The sequence below is a fragment of the Podarcis gaigeae genome, assembly GCF_964106915.1.
Source record: "Podarcis gaigeae genome assembly, chromosome: 2".
NCBI classification, from domain to species: domain Eukaryota; kingdom Metazoa; phylum Chordata; class Lepidosauria; order Squamata; family Lacertidae; genus Podarcis; species Podarcis gaigeae.
The window spans coordinates 86,104,633-86,120,920 of NC_139679.1; the positions used below are offsets into that span (position 1 = coordinate 86,104,633).

At 42.9% G+C, this 16,288-nt stretch overlaps 1 protein-coding gene across 7 annotated transcripts in view; it reads left to right on the forward strand.

Annotated features, from left to right (window-relative positions):
- MGLL (monoglyceride lipase) overlaps window positions 1-16,288 on the forward strand; it is a 158,325-nt gene that overhangs the window by 128,528 nt on the left and 13,509 nt on the right. For 6 of the 7 annotated variants that reach the window (XM_083727200.1, XM_083727199.1, XM_083727198.1 and 3 more), the window contains 3 exons: window positions 8,297-8,433; window positions 13,092-13,202; window positions 16,000-16,089. In XM_083727200.1, coding sequence (XP_083583326.1) covers window positions 8,297-8,433; window positions 13,092-13,202; window positions 16,000-16,089 — 338 coding nt within the window. Of the gene's footprint in view, window positions 1-3,978; window positions 4,578-8,296; window positions 8,434-13,091; window positions 13,203-15,999; window positions 16,090-16,288 lie in introns of those variants that run through there. The other variant, XM_083727203.1, reaches the window with a different exon arrangement.

Genomic DNA, 16,288 nt, shown 5'->3' on the forward strand with positions numbered 1-16,288 from the left:
CCCAGCACTGATAGAAGCAGAGGCATGTCATTTTTCTTACCGAGCTGTTCTATCCGATGGGAATTAATGTTCCTTCTGATATCGGGGATCATTTTGTTTAGCACTGGAGGGGAGAGGGGGGGGACCCCTTGCAGTGGATTTACCAGATGAGAGATTTTCTGCTGCACAGCAATAAGGCAGAAATAATTTTAGCCTAGAAAATTGCCTCTTTCCAATTATTCTTCCCACCCCTCCCTCCCAAGACAACAAAACAATAATGTAAGTGTTGTGCAGGCAATAGTCTAAAAATATCTCTGCTCTCCAAAAATGTGAGCCTGGTGGGAGGAGATCCTTCTCAATGTGTTGTACTGTGTGAGGCGGGAGAAGAAAAGTAATCTTGCAAACACTGAAAAGAAATGGATGTTGATCGTGCTGGAAACAAAGATTGTGTGTTCCAGCCAAGCGACATCAGTAATATAAAAAGTAGAACTGATACACGCTTTTGCAGAAAATAGAAGATGAGCTCAGCCAATGGTAACTGCAAGTGAAAGCCAGCTTTTGCTAGTTTCCAGCAGCATCAGCCATAGAGTGGTTGGTTTTCACCAGTGCTTGTGCAGTTCAGCTTCGGCACACTGACCCTAAATGTGGCTTAGAAGTAGCATGCTAAAAGTCACACATATTGGAGAATTCTTAGGATTGCTTTGCCACAAGGCTGACAACTGAACATTGGCATGGACTAGTTTTGGACAGGTTGAAATGGCTAGGGAAGCAGGCCTCTGGGTTTGCGATGAATGGGAGTGGTTTGGATGCATCCAGGCTGTAGATTAATCTGTTTCCTTTTCAGTACTGTAGTGCATTTTGGAGCCTGCAGGCAGGATACCATTTGTTAAAGTCCCAGAACACCTCCGTACTCAAAGCTAGAAGTCAGCCATGCGCTGCACTGCCCATTCGGACCTTGCAAAAGTTTGAGCCAACCAAATGGACTGACGGGGACAGAACAGGGGGAAACACCTTTCAGAGGCATGTTAGTCTGTTGCAGGGAAACAATGAAAGAGTCTTCTATCTACACGAAGCACTAATTAATGCATCAGACCCACTAAAATGATAGCTATGTGTACATTTATGTAGCTCTGCACATGGGAAGAATGAAACCACCCATTGCCTAAGCTGCTGCAGCACAACATGCAAAAGTTGAAGCTTCAACATGTTCCCAGTACTAAACCAGATCTGATCCACTTGTCTCTAAAAATAAGCTATAACCACTTAGTGAGGCTGTTCTCTGGCTGCTCCAAAGGTGCAGATTATTCACCTTCTATCCAAAGCTGACACAGCAGCACTGATGGTCCCTAGCTTAAGGGTAGGATTGCTTCCTGGTACGGAGCTAGGATAGATCCGTCCTTAGATTCTTGGAGCCAAATGCCAGATCTTCACCGCTGCCAGATTGGTGTTTCTTTTGTACAATAGTGTTTGTTAAAGAGGGAAAGCAATATAGAAATTGTGGTTTGCTTCTTTTTAAAAACTAAACAGCTGCACGTAGACTAAGGCTTTTTAAAGCTCTCTCTTCTGCTCAGTGTTAAAAGATGTTTCCCAGATTGATGTTGCATGTGTCCTTGTGTATGTGCTTGAGGTGCTTCCTGTGCTCTGTAAGAACAATGTTGACTTTGCATGTCCAAAAGGATGCGAGCCCTTGAATTTCCAGATGTTGAAGAGGTGCCCCGCCCTTGGGATTTCCTTCTTCTTGGGTACAATGGTTGAATTAGCTGTGTTGCTTGTTCCTTGAATAATTAAATGCCATGTACCGTATTTTTTGCTCTATAAGACTCACATTTTCCCTCCTAAAAAGTAAGGGGAAATGTGTGTGCGTCTTATGGAGCGAATGCAGGCTGCGCAGCTATCCCAGAAGCCAGAACAGCAAGAGGGATCGCTGCTTTCGCTGCGCAGCGATCTCTTTTGTTGTTCTGGCTTCTGAGATTCAGAATATTTTTTTTATTGTTTTCCTCCTCCAAAAACTAGGTGCGTCTTATGGTCTGGTGCGTCTTATAGAGCGAAAAATACGGTATTTTGTTAAATCCAGTGTTTCATGTACAAGCTCCACTCCCTTCCTAAAAACCCCTTCTTGATTTACGTGCTTTTATTCTGTGGGGAATTCTTCTGACATGGTCTAAAATAATGTGTACAGAACTGATCCAGCTGAAACCAGTGGCTAAGTTACCATACATCCTCCCCTTCCCATGAACTTCAGCTACCCCAATCTCTTCCTGCACCTACCACCAATGTGTATGTGTTCCATATAGTTCATTGTCATTATAACTCCAAGGAAGCTGCTTTCTTGTTTATCCAGACTTCTCATTATCCAAATATTTTGCATGGCTCCCATGCCATCCAGGAAAGAGAGGTCATGCTGCACATATTCATTTTCCCTCTTTATTTAAACTTGAAGTAAACATCTGTACAAACAGAGGACAGACGGGAATGGGAAAGCTTGTTCGCTGGGTAGAAGACTAAACTAAAATGGCCCTTTCCCCATCTTTGGTCTAGCCACTTCTTTTGCTGAACCCCGGCTTTCTCTGGATTGCAAAATATTTGTTTACCTTTCAGAGATTTCAGATGACCTGAAAATCACAATTAGCCACTATTATTTCCCATGAGGAAGTAATGGTGAAATACACTCTTCAATTATCTTGATTTTTTTAAAAAATAAAGGCTCTCTTGGAAACCAAAGGCAAATAATATGCTCCCTGGTTATGTAGCTTGGATATTCATTTAAAGGATCCAGAACCTAATAGGAGCATGAGAAGAAACCTGTCTGATGGGAGCAAAATCTTTGTTCCTAACAGTGGCCAGCTAGATGCTTTTAGAAAACCTACAGGCCACAAGCAGGGCACGAAGCCAAAAACAACAGCAACAACAACCCTTCCCCATTGTATGCCTTCGGCACCTGCAAGTAGGAATGTTGGAGAATTCTGATGAAAGTGGATACAGGAATGTAAATTGCAGGTATTCACCTCTTTGTTCAGTGTCCAGAATGAAATAAATCCAGTGAATACAAATAGTATTGCTTTCAGTTAGCAAGCAATTACATTTCATTACGTTTCCTTTGCATTGAAATGAGGTGCATTTCCTTTGCATTGAAATGAGGTGCATCGTATTGACAATGTGATTGTCATAATTTATGTAATTAGTTACGTAAGTTCCATAATTTTGCCACAGCGGACTGCAAGATGAATAAGGTCCTTTTGGGCGAAAGATGAACTGCAGCGGAATGGAAACATTGCTGCTTGCTACAGGGAGGAATAGAAAATGCTGCCTTCTTGCATCCCTATATTGAAGTCATTCACATATTGCCCCTGAACATGAAGATTCCCTTTAGGCACCACAGAATTCTGTCCACCAGGAATTTCTCAATTCCCCTTGCACCAGCTCTTGCAAAGCCACAATCCTTCTCCCTAGGCCACTTTGGTCACCAACCGTGCTTTGCACCCTCCTTAAGTGCTTTGGCCTGGGTGGAATGTGTCATTGAATTGTGATAATGTCTTGATTCCTAGGATGGAGGGGTGTGTGTGTGTGTGTGTGTGTGTGTGTAAACCTTTTACTTTTGTGTGGCTGGAATGTAGCCTGCTGTCCAAAGGTAAGAATCACAGCTGTACCTCAACCCTCATTTTGCCTCTGGCCCCACCCACAACATGGCAGTTGCCTCCACCCCAGAAGGTTGCTGATGGGGGAATGCAGTCCTTGGGTTGACAAAGGTTCCCCACCCCTGGTTTATTAGAATATAAACCGTAAGGTAAAAAAATGTAAAGGTAAAGGACTCTTGAATGGTTAAGTCCAGTCAAAGGTGACTATGGGGTGCAGCGCTCATCTCGCTTTTCAGGCTGAGGGAACCGGAGTGTGTCCACAATAACAACAGTAGCAGTCTGCGCAACTGGAGAAGTGTAAACACTAGAGAGCGGGGAGAGGACTGCTTACTTTAAAAGGAATTAGGAGAGATGAGGCTGAGGCTTCTGAATCCAGTAGGCAATGGAATAATCTGTCAAGTGGTGCAGTAGAAGGATCATCATCTGGTGTATGTAATTAAACTAAGGGAGAGAAGAAACAATGCTAGCAATTATCTCTCTTCTCAAAAAGAATCTCGGAGGAAACAGGAGAGCTGAGTTACGTGTCCAAGTAATCCTAGGAAACAGGATGAAAGTCCACAGCCTCTGCATACCAAGATACTGGAGTGTTATTGTAGCGGCTCCCTCTGAACTTGAAAGATGCTGGAATTAGATTGAATTCACTACTTACAAAGCAGTCAAGGAGGCCTGCTGTGAAGTGTGTCAGAATAAAGAACTGCATATGGCAGCTTCATCTTTCTGAGGGATGGTTCAGGTGTTAAATTTTGCTCTCCCTAGCCTTTTTGTTGTTCTTACTACTACTGTGGTCAGACCACGATCCCACCACAGACCACAGCACTATGTTTAATGGAAGCCTTCAGAAAATGGTCTCAGTTACCTAAAAAATGTTTTTAAAATCCTGAATGCTCACAGATTCTGGGGTAACAGACTTTGAGACTCAAATGGCATGTTCTGGAGCTCCAGTGATGGTGGAAGTTGCTGCAGGTGAGCTCCTCCTGACTTCTATTCAATCAAGGCAGCTCAGGTTGAGAAAGCAGCCCAAAGTGACAGGCAAACTGACCTTTGTTTATTACAGGGTTCTGGGGGTGAAGGAGGGCAATGAGAAAACGAGACTGGATCTTTTTCCTTTTCAGCTACAATCCATTTGGGTACAAGGGGCTAGTATGTTTTCTAAAACTGTTTGCAAGGCTACCTCATTCATGTGTAGAAGACTTGTGTGGTTGTTGGTTTCCAGCGAAACCAAGGGCAGATCCATGTAAAAAATATGTTTGCTTGCATGCTTGTTTCTCCACTCAGCTATGACCCAGAATCCACATGGCACAGCTGCCAACCTTCTGAATTTCTGTGATTTCCACCTCTATTCTGATCCTAAGTAAACAAAATAAGATACCAAGCTGTGTGTTAACTGGCCCACGAGACTTAAGAGTCAAGCAAAGTGCCCAGTACATTATCTGTTTTGAGGAGTTGGAATGGTACATTGCAGAACTTCTATTTTTAAACATATTAAAAATTCACCTGCTTCCCTTCCCCCAGCCAATCCACTTGCTTCCTACAAATCTGTTGATAATGTAAAGCTGTCTAATGAGCCTGAATTAGTGTTTTAATAGGAAAGCCTTTGCTGTGTCTGTTTTCGAATTCATTTTAAGAGTGAGATCTCACTAGACGGAGGTGTCAGAACTGAAGAAGCACTTGCAGAATTTGTATGAGCAGATCTAGATAAAAAACCTGTGGTGCAACAAGAGAAACACTTTATACCAAATGTTCCTCTGATGAGTGACAGAAGTCTCTCAATGATCTGAATTCTTCCTCCTCTCCCAGCTTGGCTATTCAGCATTTTCCTCTTTGGGAATTAGAGCTACAATGCAGGAGCTGTAATTTTGGCTCAGTGATATGGCACCAGCCCACCTATTCAGATCAGTTTATCATCAGTGCTTATTGCTGCTCTAGTTCTGTTCCTCAAGGGATAATTACGGATTTCAATAGTCCAGTGCCGCAAACAATCCTTATCTGGCAAGAGATGGGTAGTGGGGGAGGCTAATAATTATTTTTCTATTTTTAAGAGCAATGGGCCATATTCCTACAATTTGCAATTAGTTCTCATTCAGGCTGTGAGCTGCATAAGACCCCTGCTGTACCAAATCAGATGCCTCTGAGATAGTCCAGAAAAGGGGTCAAAAAATCGTTTGCCCCTGTTTCGTCCCAGCAGTGGAGGTGCTTTCAGCTGTTATGGCTAATAGCTCTTGATATACACATCTTCTATTAATCTGTCTAATCTCATAGATAGTAGCCAGCCCTGCATCTTGCTGCAAATAATTCTGTGATTCGGTTTCACATTCACATGTCATACTAAAACCAGGGATGGAAAACGTTTTTGAGCCCAAGGGCCACATTCCCTCCTAGGCAACCTTCCAGGGGCCACATGTCAGCGGTGGGTGGAGCCATGGGCAAAAGTGGGTGGAGCAACAGATGATAAATTTGCCTTTGTGCAGGAAGGCTAGTTTCATTTTTGAGCCCCTTCGGTTGTTCTTTTTACCAAGCAAGAAGCACTGTTTCCCATCCCTCTTAATAATCTGTAGTATGAAATCTGAATTTTTCACTGCTGCCACATACACAGTTTCCTCCAAGATTACCTAAGAGTATAAGAAAGCAAAGACTTTTCTGGACTTGCAGCCTCTTCTCACAGATGCCTATGGGAAGCCCACAGCCAGGACCTGAGCACAACCCACTAGTGATTCAAAGCGACTGGCATTCAGATGCATGCTGCCTCCAATAGCGAAAGTAGGACATAGCCATCATGGCTCATAGCCACTGATAAAAGGTAAAGGTAAAGGTACCCTTGCCCGTACGGGCCAGTCTTGACAGACTCTAGGGTTGTGCGCCCATCTCACTTAAGAGGCCGGGGCCAGCGCTGTCTGAAGACACTTCCGGGTCACGTGGCCAGCGTGACAAAGCTGTATCTGGCGAGCCAGCGCAGCACACGGAAACGCCGTTTACCTTCCCGCCAGTAAGTGGTCCCTATTTATCTACTTGCACCCGGGGGTGCTTTCGAACTGCTAGGTGGGCAGGCGCTGGGACCGAGCAACGGGAGCGCACCCCGCCGCAGGGATTTGAACCGCCGACCTGTCGATCGGCAAGCCCTAGGCGCTGAGGCTTTTACCCACAGCACCACCCTACATAGCCACTGATACCCTCCCTGAATTTGCCCAAACCCCTTTTAAAGGCATCCACATCCAGACCCCTTCAATGCATATGTGAAATTAGAGTTTTTTGCCCCATCATGCACCTCTGTACAGTTACTCATACTGATGTTTCTGAATAGTTATCAGGAGATCTGTAATTTTTTATTTATCAGTTATCTTTTAGGGAGCTATTGAGTTTTTATAGAATTGGGTAGGGGAGCAATGGATTCAAGAATTAAAGCACACGGGCTGCCTATGGATCAAAATAGACGCTACTTTAACTGTAATGACCAAGAGTGGAGATTTCATCCTTTCCTCCCAGTCCTGATCCCAATGAAAATCACCCTGTGCCACAATTAGCATGAGAGAAAAAGCTGCCTCCCATTCGTGCCAATGGGAAATGTTCTTCCTAATACTAATTGTAGTGTAGGGGGTGATTTTCATTTGGACTGGGAATGCTGTGGTCCGGATGAAAGTTGACTTAGCCTCGCCCTCACTGTGCCAGATACTGCATTTAAAACAACAAAACAAAACAGATGTGACCGCTAGCCATGCAATTAAATTAATGCCTGTTTTTGGCTCTGAGATTCCCCAAAGATGATTTCTGAATGTCTGATGAGGGCATAAAATTTCCTTGCTGAAAAGTAATAGACAAAATTTGGAAATGGCATTTTTTCTCTCTTTCCTCTGCATCTCTTATGATGTTTAACATCTGCATTTCCAACCCCCCTGAAGTTAGATTCTAGCCCTGAAATTTACAGTAAGAGCTGATGTGTCTCCTTCTCAGCTTCTGTTGCTCATGCATTTCCTCTTTCTCTGCGTTGTGGACCCTTTTCATCATTTCCTTAACTGTCAGCCATTTCCTTCACTCACTCCAGTATCCAGGTTTGGATCAAGACATCTGCTGCCTTTGAATCAGAAATGCCTTTTTAGCTGCTCCCAGCACAATCAACATCTCTTTTCAAGCTGAATGCTTTAGACACTGGCAGCGCATAGTGGGTGCCAATAATCTTTGTGTAATTCCTGGAAAATTTCTTTCTGCGTGCGTTCATATGCAAGGTATTTGTGTAGTCATGATAACTGACAGACATTCTGGCAGGCTGCCAGTCAATGAGTCCCTCACTCTGTGCATCTGTGGGCAGATGCATCCCCAAGCTAACAAGGGAGAGCCACTCACAGAAGCACATTCTGGAGGGCAGCTGAATCCAGGTCCCCAACACTGAGAGCGAACAGAGCTAGCTATCCAGGCAAGAGTGTGGGGGCAGATCTGTTTGCATGCTGCAGCATTATTTGGGTCCAGGCCACGGTGGTTTAGTCTTATGTTTACATCTTCATATGATTACAGCTAACCAGAAAGATGTTTTTGCCATTGGTCATCCCTGACAATGCACAAGAGCTCTTTGCACATCTCTAGCGCCCCCCTTCTCCATTGAATTTCAGATACGATGCTGCCTCGAGCATCTTTACATTAAAGGTGTTGAATATTTTTGATGTAGCAGGTCACTTTTCCTTTCCCCTCCACAGTTGGCCATGGGCAGAGTGAAGGAGACCGTATGGTTGTGTCAGACTTCCATGTGTTTGTCAGAGACAGCTTGCAGCACATTGACCTCATGAAGAAAGACCACCCAGGCCTCCCTGTGTTCCTTCTAGGGCACTCCATGGTAAGCAGTCCTGCTCTATCCCTCCTTAATGGACTCTCGGCTTCCTACCAAGGAGCAGAGGACACTTTTCCCCACTCTAGTCTTTTCTGTTTCCCTACCCCTTTTTCTTCGTTTTATGTTCATTTTACATGGATAATTGCTAAAAGCAGTAATTGCACCCATAGAGTTACTTGCGAACAGGCATGACCATGAGGGATGGGGGTCACATTCACACACACAGCACTCCCAACTCTTATTTATCTTTGGGCTCCAAAGAGCAAACAGATCTTCCAGAAATGTAAGACAATTGTAAAACACTAGGTGCATTTGGGATACTGTGCTACCCTGTACATTTTCTCAGCCTCACCATGGCCCCCAGTCTTTCCCCAACATTACCAAGCCAAGAACTCTCTCTCTCACTCACACACCACTTTGCAAGTTGAGTTAAGCTGTTTCCCCTCTTACTGTTTTTGGCCAATACATTTCTCTACAACTCAAAGACCGTAGTTAGTGTAACAATGGAGCACCAGTGTGGTGACTAAACAAGCCACTTTGGTGAGCTTTTTTGGTGAGAAGCTGTGAGAGGCAAAGAGAAAGAGAACCCACATGACTGGCCACAATATGGCCAAGGTTGAGAGACTAATCAAGCTCAAGGCTGATGTAGTAAGTAGGGAAGACACAACTTTTCCAAAGCTAGGTATGTTTTATTTCTTGTTACTCAATTAATTACTATTAATGGTTAAAGGATGAGGAACTGAAATAAGCCCATTGCCTTCTGGGATGTCCCACTCTTTGCAGAGTTATGGCTTTCCCATTCAATTTCTTTTCAGGTACTCTGAAATGTTGGGTAGGCACAGATTCCTTTCTCCACATATGGTTTTGATTAACTGTAAATCAGATGGCAATTAAAGGAGCAGAAACTACCTAGTAGAAGTCTGTTGGTTCCTAGAAGAGCTAGCCTACACTAGGGAAAAGCTATGGTCAGAGAGATTCAGCACCAGGAGAAGGCAAGTGGGAAAAACATGTGACTGTTAATGTGGCACTTTGAGCCAGAGTTATGTGTTGTCTTTGTTCACAAACCATGCAAGCATGGAAGTTCATAGTAGACACGTAATAATGATCTGGACATCTCTGTGTTCTTTTCCAAAACAAAGCTAGCTCCCCCAGGTGCTTAGTCCCTGTGATTGTGGAGATAAGCTAGAGATAACCTAAAAATTGATAATGCCTCGAGAAAACTTCAGAAACCAAAGTAAATGCTGAGCAGGACTACTTGTGATCTCGGAATGGGAGCTTCAGCATAGCTCCCTCTGCCATTTAACAAAAGAAGCATGAATTATGCAAAATAAGCGAATATATACAAATATGCACAATTGACTCATAACTCCAAATTCTGCTTTCCTTGATGAAGACTTTTTGTTTCCTTATTGCATGAATGGGAATAATGAGTTTTAAAACACAGAATATGCACAATTATTATATGTTCAATTATTATTATTATTGTGTATATAAGCAAAACATAAAAAGGATCAGGAATGCAAATACAAAAGGTAGTCTGCTTAAGCCACTTGCCAGACACTTCAGAGGAATGGTATGCCAGTATAGGGCTCTAGAGCATGCAGTTCAACAACTTTCATTATGGGGATACATGCCCTGTTAATCTGCATCTCCAGTCATTAAGGGTTGGTATATTTACCTGTAGTGTTGCATTTGCTTGCAAAGCAAATCCAGACTTCTGACCTCTGAGCCAGATCCCATGGCATAAAACTGGCCCTGGCTCTCTCCTTGCTATGTAATTGCCTTTGCTTGGCACAGCTAAGCAAGGGCTGGAGGCAGCTATCAGCGCTGCAGGAGTGCCAGTGTCCACTCCTGCATCAATAGTAGGAACGGGATAGTTATTCAGTGTGTTGTTCCTTTCTATAGAGTGGCAACCAGTAGGATCAGCTCATTAGTTAAGGCCCCTGGAAGATCTTCTAAGCCAATATGATGCCCTCTCCTTTTATCTAGCATTACTACCATGCTGTTAGCCATCCCCATATCCCACGGCATTATGCTTCAAAGACTTGCCACATGAAAAGTGCATTACCTATTGTTAAGTTTAAAAAGAAAATACTGAGTCAGGATTAGTGGGTGCAGTTTTGCAACTGGGGAAATCTGAAACAAGAACTCCCCTAGTTCTAAAAGCCTCACTCCCCTTTGAACAGGACCCCTATTAATTAATTCAGTTGAATTTGCCTTAGGAAACAGAGACGACTACAAATCCCATGCTCCCTGGCAGGAAAATGAAAACTTTGAACATGCTCAGGACCATCATTTATGGTTCAGTAGGGGCTAGGCAGCCTTCTCCTGTTTCTAGAAAGACTTTTCTTTGTTTGGAATGGGTAGTAGCAGAATTCAGCACACAAAAAATAATTAATTTTAAGTTTCTGAGTGTTCCCAAGGAAAGTTCAAAGCAAAACAAAAATGATTTTTGGGACAAGCTGGTTGAGTTCACCCGTTATTAGTCCGAATGTGACCTACTTGAATGAAGATGTTTGGTTTGAAGCTCATAGCATACCTTTAAAGGCAAATTGACTATAGCAATAGTCTGATTCCTAAATCCTCATCAGAATGAAGTCTTACATAGTCTTCTTGTCGTTTCTACATGTAAACAGAATTATGACTCTCCAGCTCCATAGAATTTCACCAAGGCAATTAATTGTTTGGAATTCCCACTGAGCACTCCCTGCTTATTGGTGTCTGAGATATGCTCTGTCCTGGTTGTACTAATTTGTGATCAAAGATAGCCTTGCCATTTGATTAGTTGAAACAATGTTGTCAAAAGACTGGTCAAATATTAGCCAACAATACTCAAGTATTTAAAGCCTTAGTTTAGTCTCTAATTGCAAAAGCCCCTGTCTCCAAGAAGATTCTAGAGTCCAGTCCTTCACAGGATTTTTAAAGACCACCATACTAGGCCTCCCTCCCCACAGCAAATGTAAGGGACTCTCTTTCTCTGTTGAGCCTAGTTCCTACCGAGGTGTTTGTGACCTGTACCGCTGTGGTGAAAACTTGCATATGTGTGCTTCATGCTTCTTCCTAAACTTCATGTTTCAGTTCAGACCTGCTTTTATTATTTGTACCCCGCCCACCTGAGTGAGTTGCCCCAGCCACTCTGAGCGGCTAGGATAACTGGGCAGTAAGAATTACTAGGCCCAAATGATTCAGCCTTAGTTCTCAAATACCTCATATGCATAAGGGAAAAGTAGGGGTTTTGGCTGAGAGCTGTGCTCTGAATGCCAAGGTACCTGCAGGCCATTCACACATGAATTTGGCTGCTCTATGTGAGGCAGCCAGTTAGAGCCCCCTCTCAAGCAAAGGAGCCCTACACACACACACACACACACAAATTTAAGAAGTGTCGTGCTGGATCAAACCAAGGACTTATCTAGTCCAGCATCCTGTTCTCACAGTGGCCAACCAGATGCCTGTGGGAAGCTCACAAGCAGGGCATGAGTGCAGCACCGCTCCCCCCATTTGAGCTCTCATGTAACTGGCATTCAAAGGCATGCTGCTTCTGATACTGATACCAGAGGTTGTGTACAGCCATTGCGACCCTGGGCTGTAGCTTCTGGAGGAGGAAAACCCCCCAGAAAGTTTTAAGAAATGTCTGAATGTCAGAAAACAGTTAGCTTTGCCTGGGTGTGTGTGTTTTACTCAGTGTCTAGCTGCACAATTCTCTTACTCATTCAGTTTTCTCTTTGTCTTTTGTTGGTATCCTGGATTTTTTTTGGCCAGCCTGTTTTTTTTTGCCATCTCCCCTTTTCCAGTTGCATGGCTCCTTAACTCACCTTGTCTTTCTCGATAACATACAACCATCTTGTGCCCCTTTGATTGTGTCAGTTCTTCCTCCATATTCTTTATATGCACATCAGAGGCATCCTTCCTTTCCATACCACCAGGACAACCATACCCTTATTTCTTGCACCTTGTTGCCCCACCCCAATTACTGTTTTAAATTTCATAGGTGGGAGGGTAGTAAATAAAGTAGTTTACTGTTCTTATTTCTCTCTGCTAAACTATGTATAACTTGAGATTTATATATGGATGAGCTTGAGCTTGATGTAACTATCACAAAATAGCTCCATGCAGATTGACAGGGTGCCTTCTTTCATATAATTGTGCCTCTGAGTGTTGCAATGGCTGCAGCAGCACTGGAACCCCCTTTGAAGCACAAAAATTGCTCTGCTGGGATTGGCAGGTGAATCACATCTGTGATACACACTTGTATCCATGTTATAAAAATTGAGATTGCCAGCTTCACAGGCATTGTGATCCCATGTTGGCACTTCAAAAAAATAGTTGTCAATTGAACTCAGTGGCATGTGAGTATGAAACTCTTATCTAAAATTGTTTTTGTTGTGTGTAGAAGGAAATTCAAGTTAACTGCTTTGGCTCAATTGTAGCGCATCACTAGAGCAAATCGACAAGATACCTGGGTACAGTAACAGACCTGGTTACTGTACTTGCCTATAAAATACTTATAATCCCTCTTTGCTTTATTGGGATTAATATTCCTGCATTGCGGGGGGTTGGACTAGATGACCCTTGGTGTCCCTTCCAGGTCTACAATCCTATGACTATAATACTCATTGTAATTGCCAGTGTTTTCACTCAAAATATTGCTTGCTTTTTCATTTCAGGGAGGAGCCATCTCCATCCTCACCGCGTGCGAAAGACCAAATGACTTTTCAGGCATGGTATTAATTTCTCCTCTAGTAGTTGCAAGCCCAGATGTAGCAACACCGATCAAGGTAAAAATACAGGCATAAATTAATTTCCAACACACTAGCTAAATGTCAGCTGAGCTTCACACAGTCTCCAGCCAGTAGCTCTTTTTCCCCACCAGTCCTTCCTCTCTGTACATGTCAATTTGCACTAAAAAAGAAAAGAAACGGGGGAAAGGATTGATTTAAGGTCCTTACTAATTTTAAATGAATTTCAGAGGAAAATTCATGGTCACTACGAAGACTATGGGGCTAAATATGTGTTGGAAACATGTGAATAGTAAAATCCCAGTGGCTGCCTTTTAAGAAAGCGCATGAGGCAGCATTGAGAGTGAGAGATATGGAGCAGAGAAACCTGCAAAGACCTAACAACTGGCCTTTGCTGTCACTTTACCTTTACAATCCCTCCCTCCCTCCCTGGTTTTTTCCATATTCCAGGTTCATGTTTGCCTTTGTAAAGTCACTATGAGTGGAAGGACACTTGACAGTTATAATTCTGCCTAATGACATACATTTATGTGATTAGTGGGCTTGGGAAGCGAAGTTCAACCTGGTTAGCTTTAGCTTCATAGGTTTAGTCTCAGTATTACACAACAAGCAGTTTTGAATTTGCTTGTATTTAAGTGGATGTGGGGGGGGGGGGGATGCCCTGAGATTGGAAAAGTAGCCTCCATCCCTACAGCCAGTCCCGTCATCTGTTAATGGTAAGCATGGGAGCATGCATACAGTTGATGCTCTACTCAGACTTTATAATGGTAAAATTTAGATTTTTAGAATGGGGACATATCCTAATCTTCATTATTTATATCAGTGGAATTCAGCTAAGTTTTACTCAGAGAAGATCTATTGAAATGGATGCCCCTAACTTGGTATCTGAAGAAGTGTGCATGCACACGAAAGCTCATACCAAGAACTAACATAGTTGGTCTTTAAGGTGCTACTGGAAGGAATTTTTTTTGTTTTGACTTGGACATATTCGTTAGTCTACTCTGAATAAAACATAGTTGAATCCCACCTTATTTGTCTTGTTAAGAGTGCATGCAGTGCATTTATATGTACCATCATCTAGATCAGGGTTTCCCAAACTTTGGGTCTCCAGTTGTTTTTGGACCACAACTCCCATCATCCTTAGTTAGCAGGACCAGTGCTTGGGGATGATGGGAACTGTAGTCTGAAAACAGCTGAAGACCCAAGTTTGGAAAACCCTGATGTAGATGGATATGCACCATAATGAGTTAAATCTACCAACCACAACTCCTGGCAGAAGACACTGTGCAAGAACCTGCTCAGATGAGTTCATTAGCTTTTCCTCAGATATTTTATCTATCAAGGTACTTGTTACACAAAGCTGTTTAATTAAAAGCCTGTTGCTTCACTTAGTATCATCCCCCAGGAAGCCAGAACATCTCATCTCCTCAGGCCAGTGCTAGGAACTGAGCCTAGACAAAACACACTAGGCAGAGTATAAGTAGTAGTGCACAAACAAAGCACAGGGTCACATTCATGTCATATATTTAAAGCACTCTTATACGTCTTTAATAGTCATGGCACACACACCCCCCCAAAAAAGAATACTGGTAACTGTAGTTCATTAAGGATGATAGGAAATATAGCTCTGTGAGGGGGTCTCCTAACATGTAGAAATATTAGTGCCAGTGGAAAGGTGAACTTTTCCAAGTGACTTGAAGTTGCAGGACCACATTTGCATTTCTGGAGAATACATTTATGTCCTAAAATCTCTTTCATGGCCCATGTGCTAAATGGAGCTCATGAAGCTTTGGTACAAAAGGAGTGTTCCATGGCAATGGCATTTGCAATGCCTGTAAATGCCTCTGTGACTGCTTTGATATTTGGTACCTTGGAGAAACTCTTCATTTCATCCTTTTTATCTTTGCTCTAATACAGTATAATTTCCCAATCCATAGCAACTTTGATGAAGGAGGATGAGAGAATGTTATGTGACTGGGCGTACTTAATGGATTTGTACTCTAGCAAGGTCACACTTTATACTTTGCAGGAAGTATTTCTGGATACAGTATTTGACATTCAAAGAGACTATAAAACAAAGGCCCAGCTATTTGTTTTCTTGGTTGTCAACATTTCCAAGCAATCACCACTTAATTAGAAGGTAATTTTCAAAAGATCAGAGGAGAATTTTAAATATTGGGCTTGATTGCAAAATGCTTTTAGTGGGAGAAAGAAATACATTTTCCTTCTCTTCTGTGGGCATTTGTATGCTCTGGAAGTTCAGACCTTTTGCATTTAACTCCCAGAAGGCAGGTATGCAATAGATTTCCTTAGTCAATGCCTGCACATTTGTTCTTGTTTATTTGTGTCCCCCTAGAGAATATGCTTCGCAGAAAGAGTTGCAGCCTAGGCAAATACTGGGTGGATTGCACAGGCGACAATTTGCATTGTAACAGACTGAAATTAGAAGTAAATGGTGATGAGACAAAATTGGACTGCATTGAAAAGTGAAATGCTGCCTCAGTATTAGCTTCTTCAGCAAGGACACTCTCCCTGCTTATTTTGGTGCCAGGAAGAAATGCAGGAGTCCTGAAGCGGGACAAAGATGTGTTGAGGAACACTGCCTGTTGCATCATACTTGTCCTTGTAAATGGCCGTGGGAACTTTTCCTGCCTTTTCAGTGTATTTGTACTAGAGCTGTTAGTTGGCACTTAAGACCGGATCCTCAGCTGGAATATAACATTGTTGTGGTGGTACAGCAACAGAGAACCTCAAACCATTTCTGCCACCTGCCGATCTGGCTCCTGCAATTCTCTTCTTTGCTGTCCAAGTTACTAACTACATTCATCTCCCTCAGGTTTTTGCAGCTAAAATACTTAACTTAGTTCTGCCAAACTTGTCCCTGGGATCTATCGACCCAAACGTCATTTCCCGGAATAAGAAAGAGGTGAGAATTTTATTGCTCTTGCAAATCATTGCGGTGTCTGTTCTTGTTTCCCAGTCTTGTCCATTTGTTCTTGCCTCAGCAGTTTGACTGAACTACAAGGGCCAAGTTGCATCTTGGTGCAAACTGATGAAATGCCCTTGGAAAAGGGATGGGACCTTTTCTGTATAGACAATGAGAGAATTTCAAACGGCACTTAGGA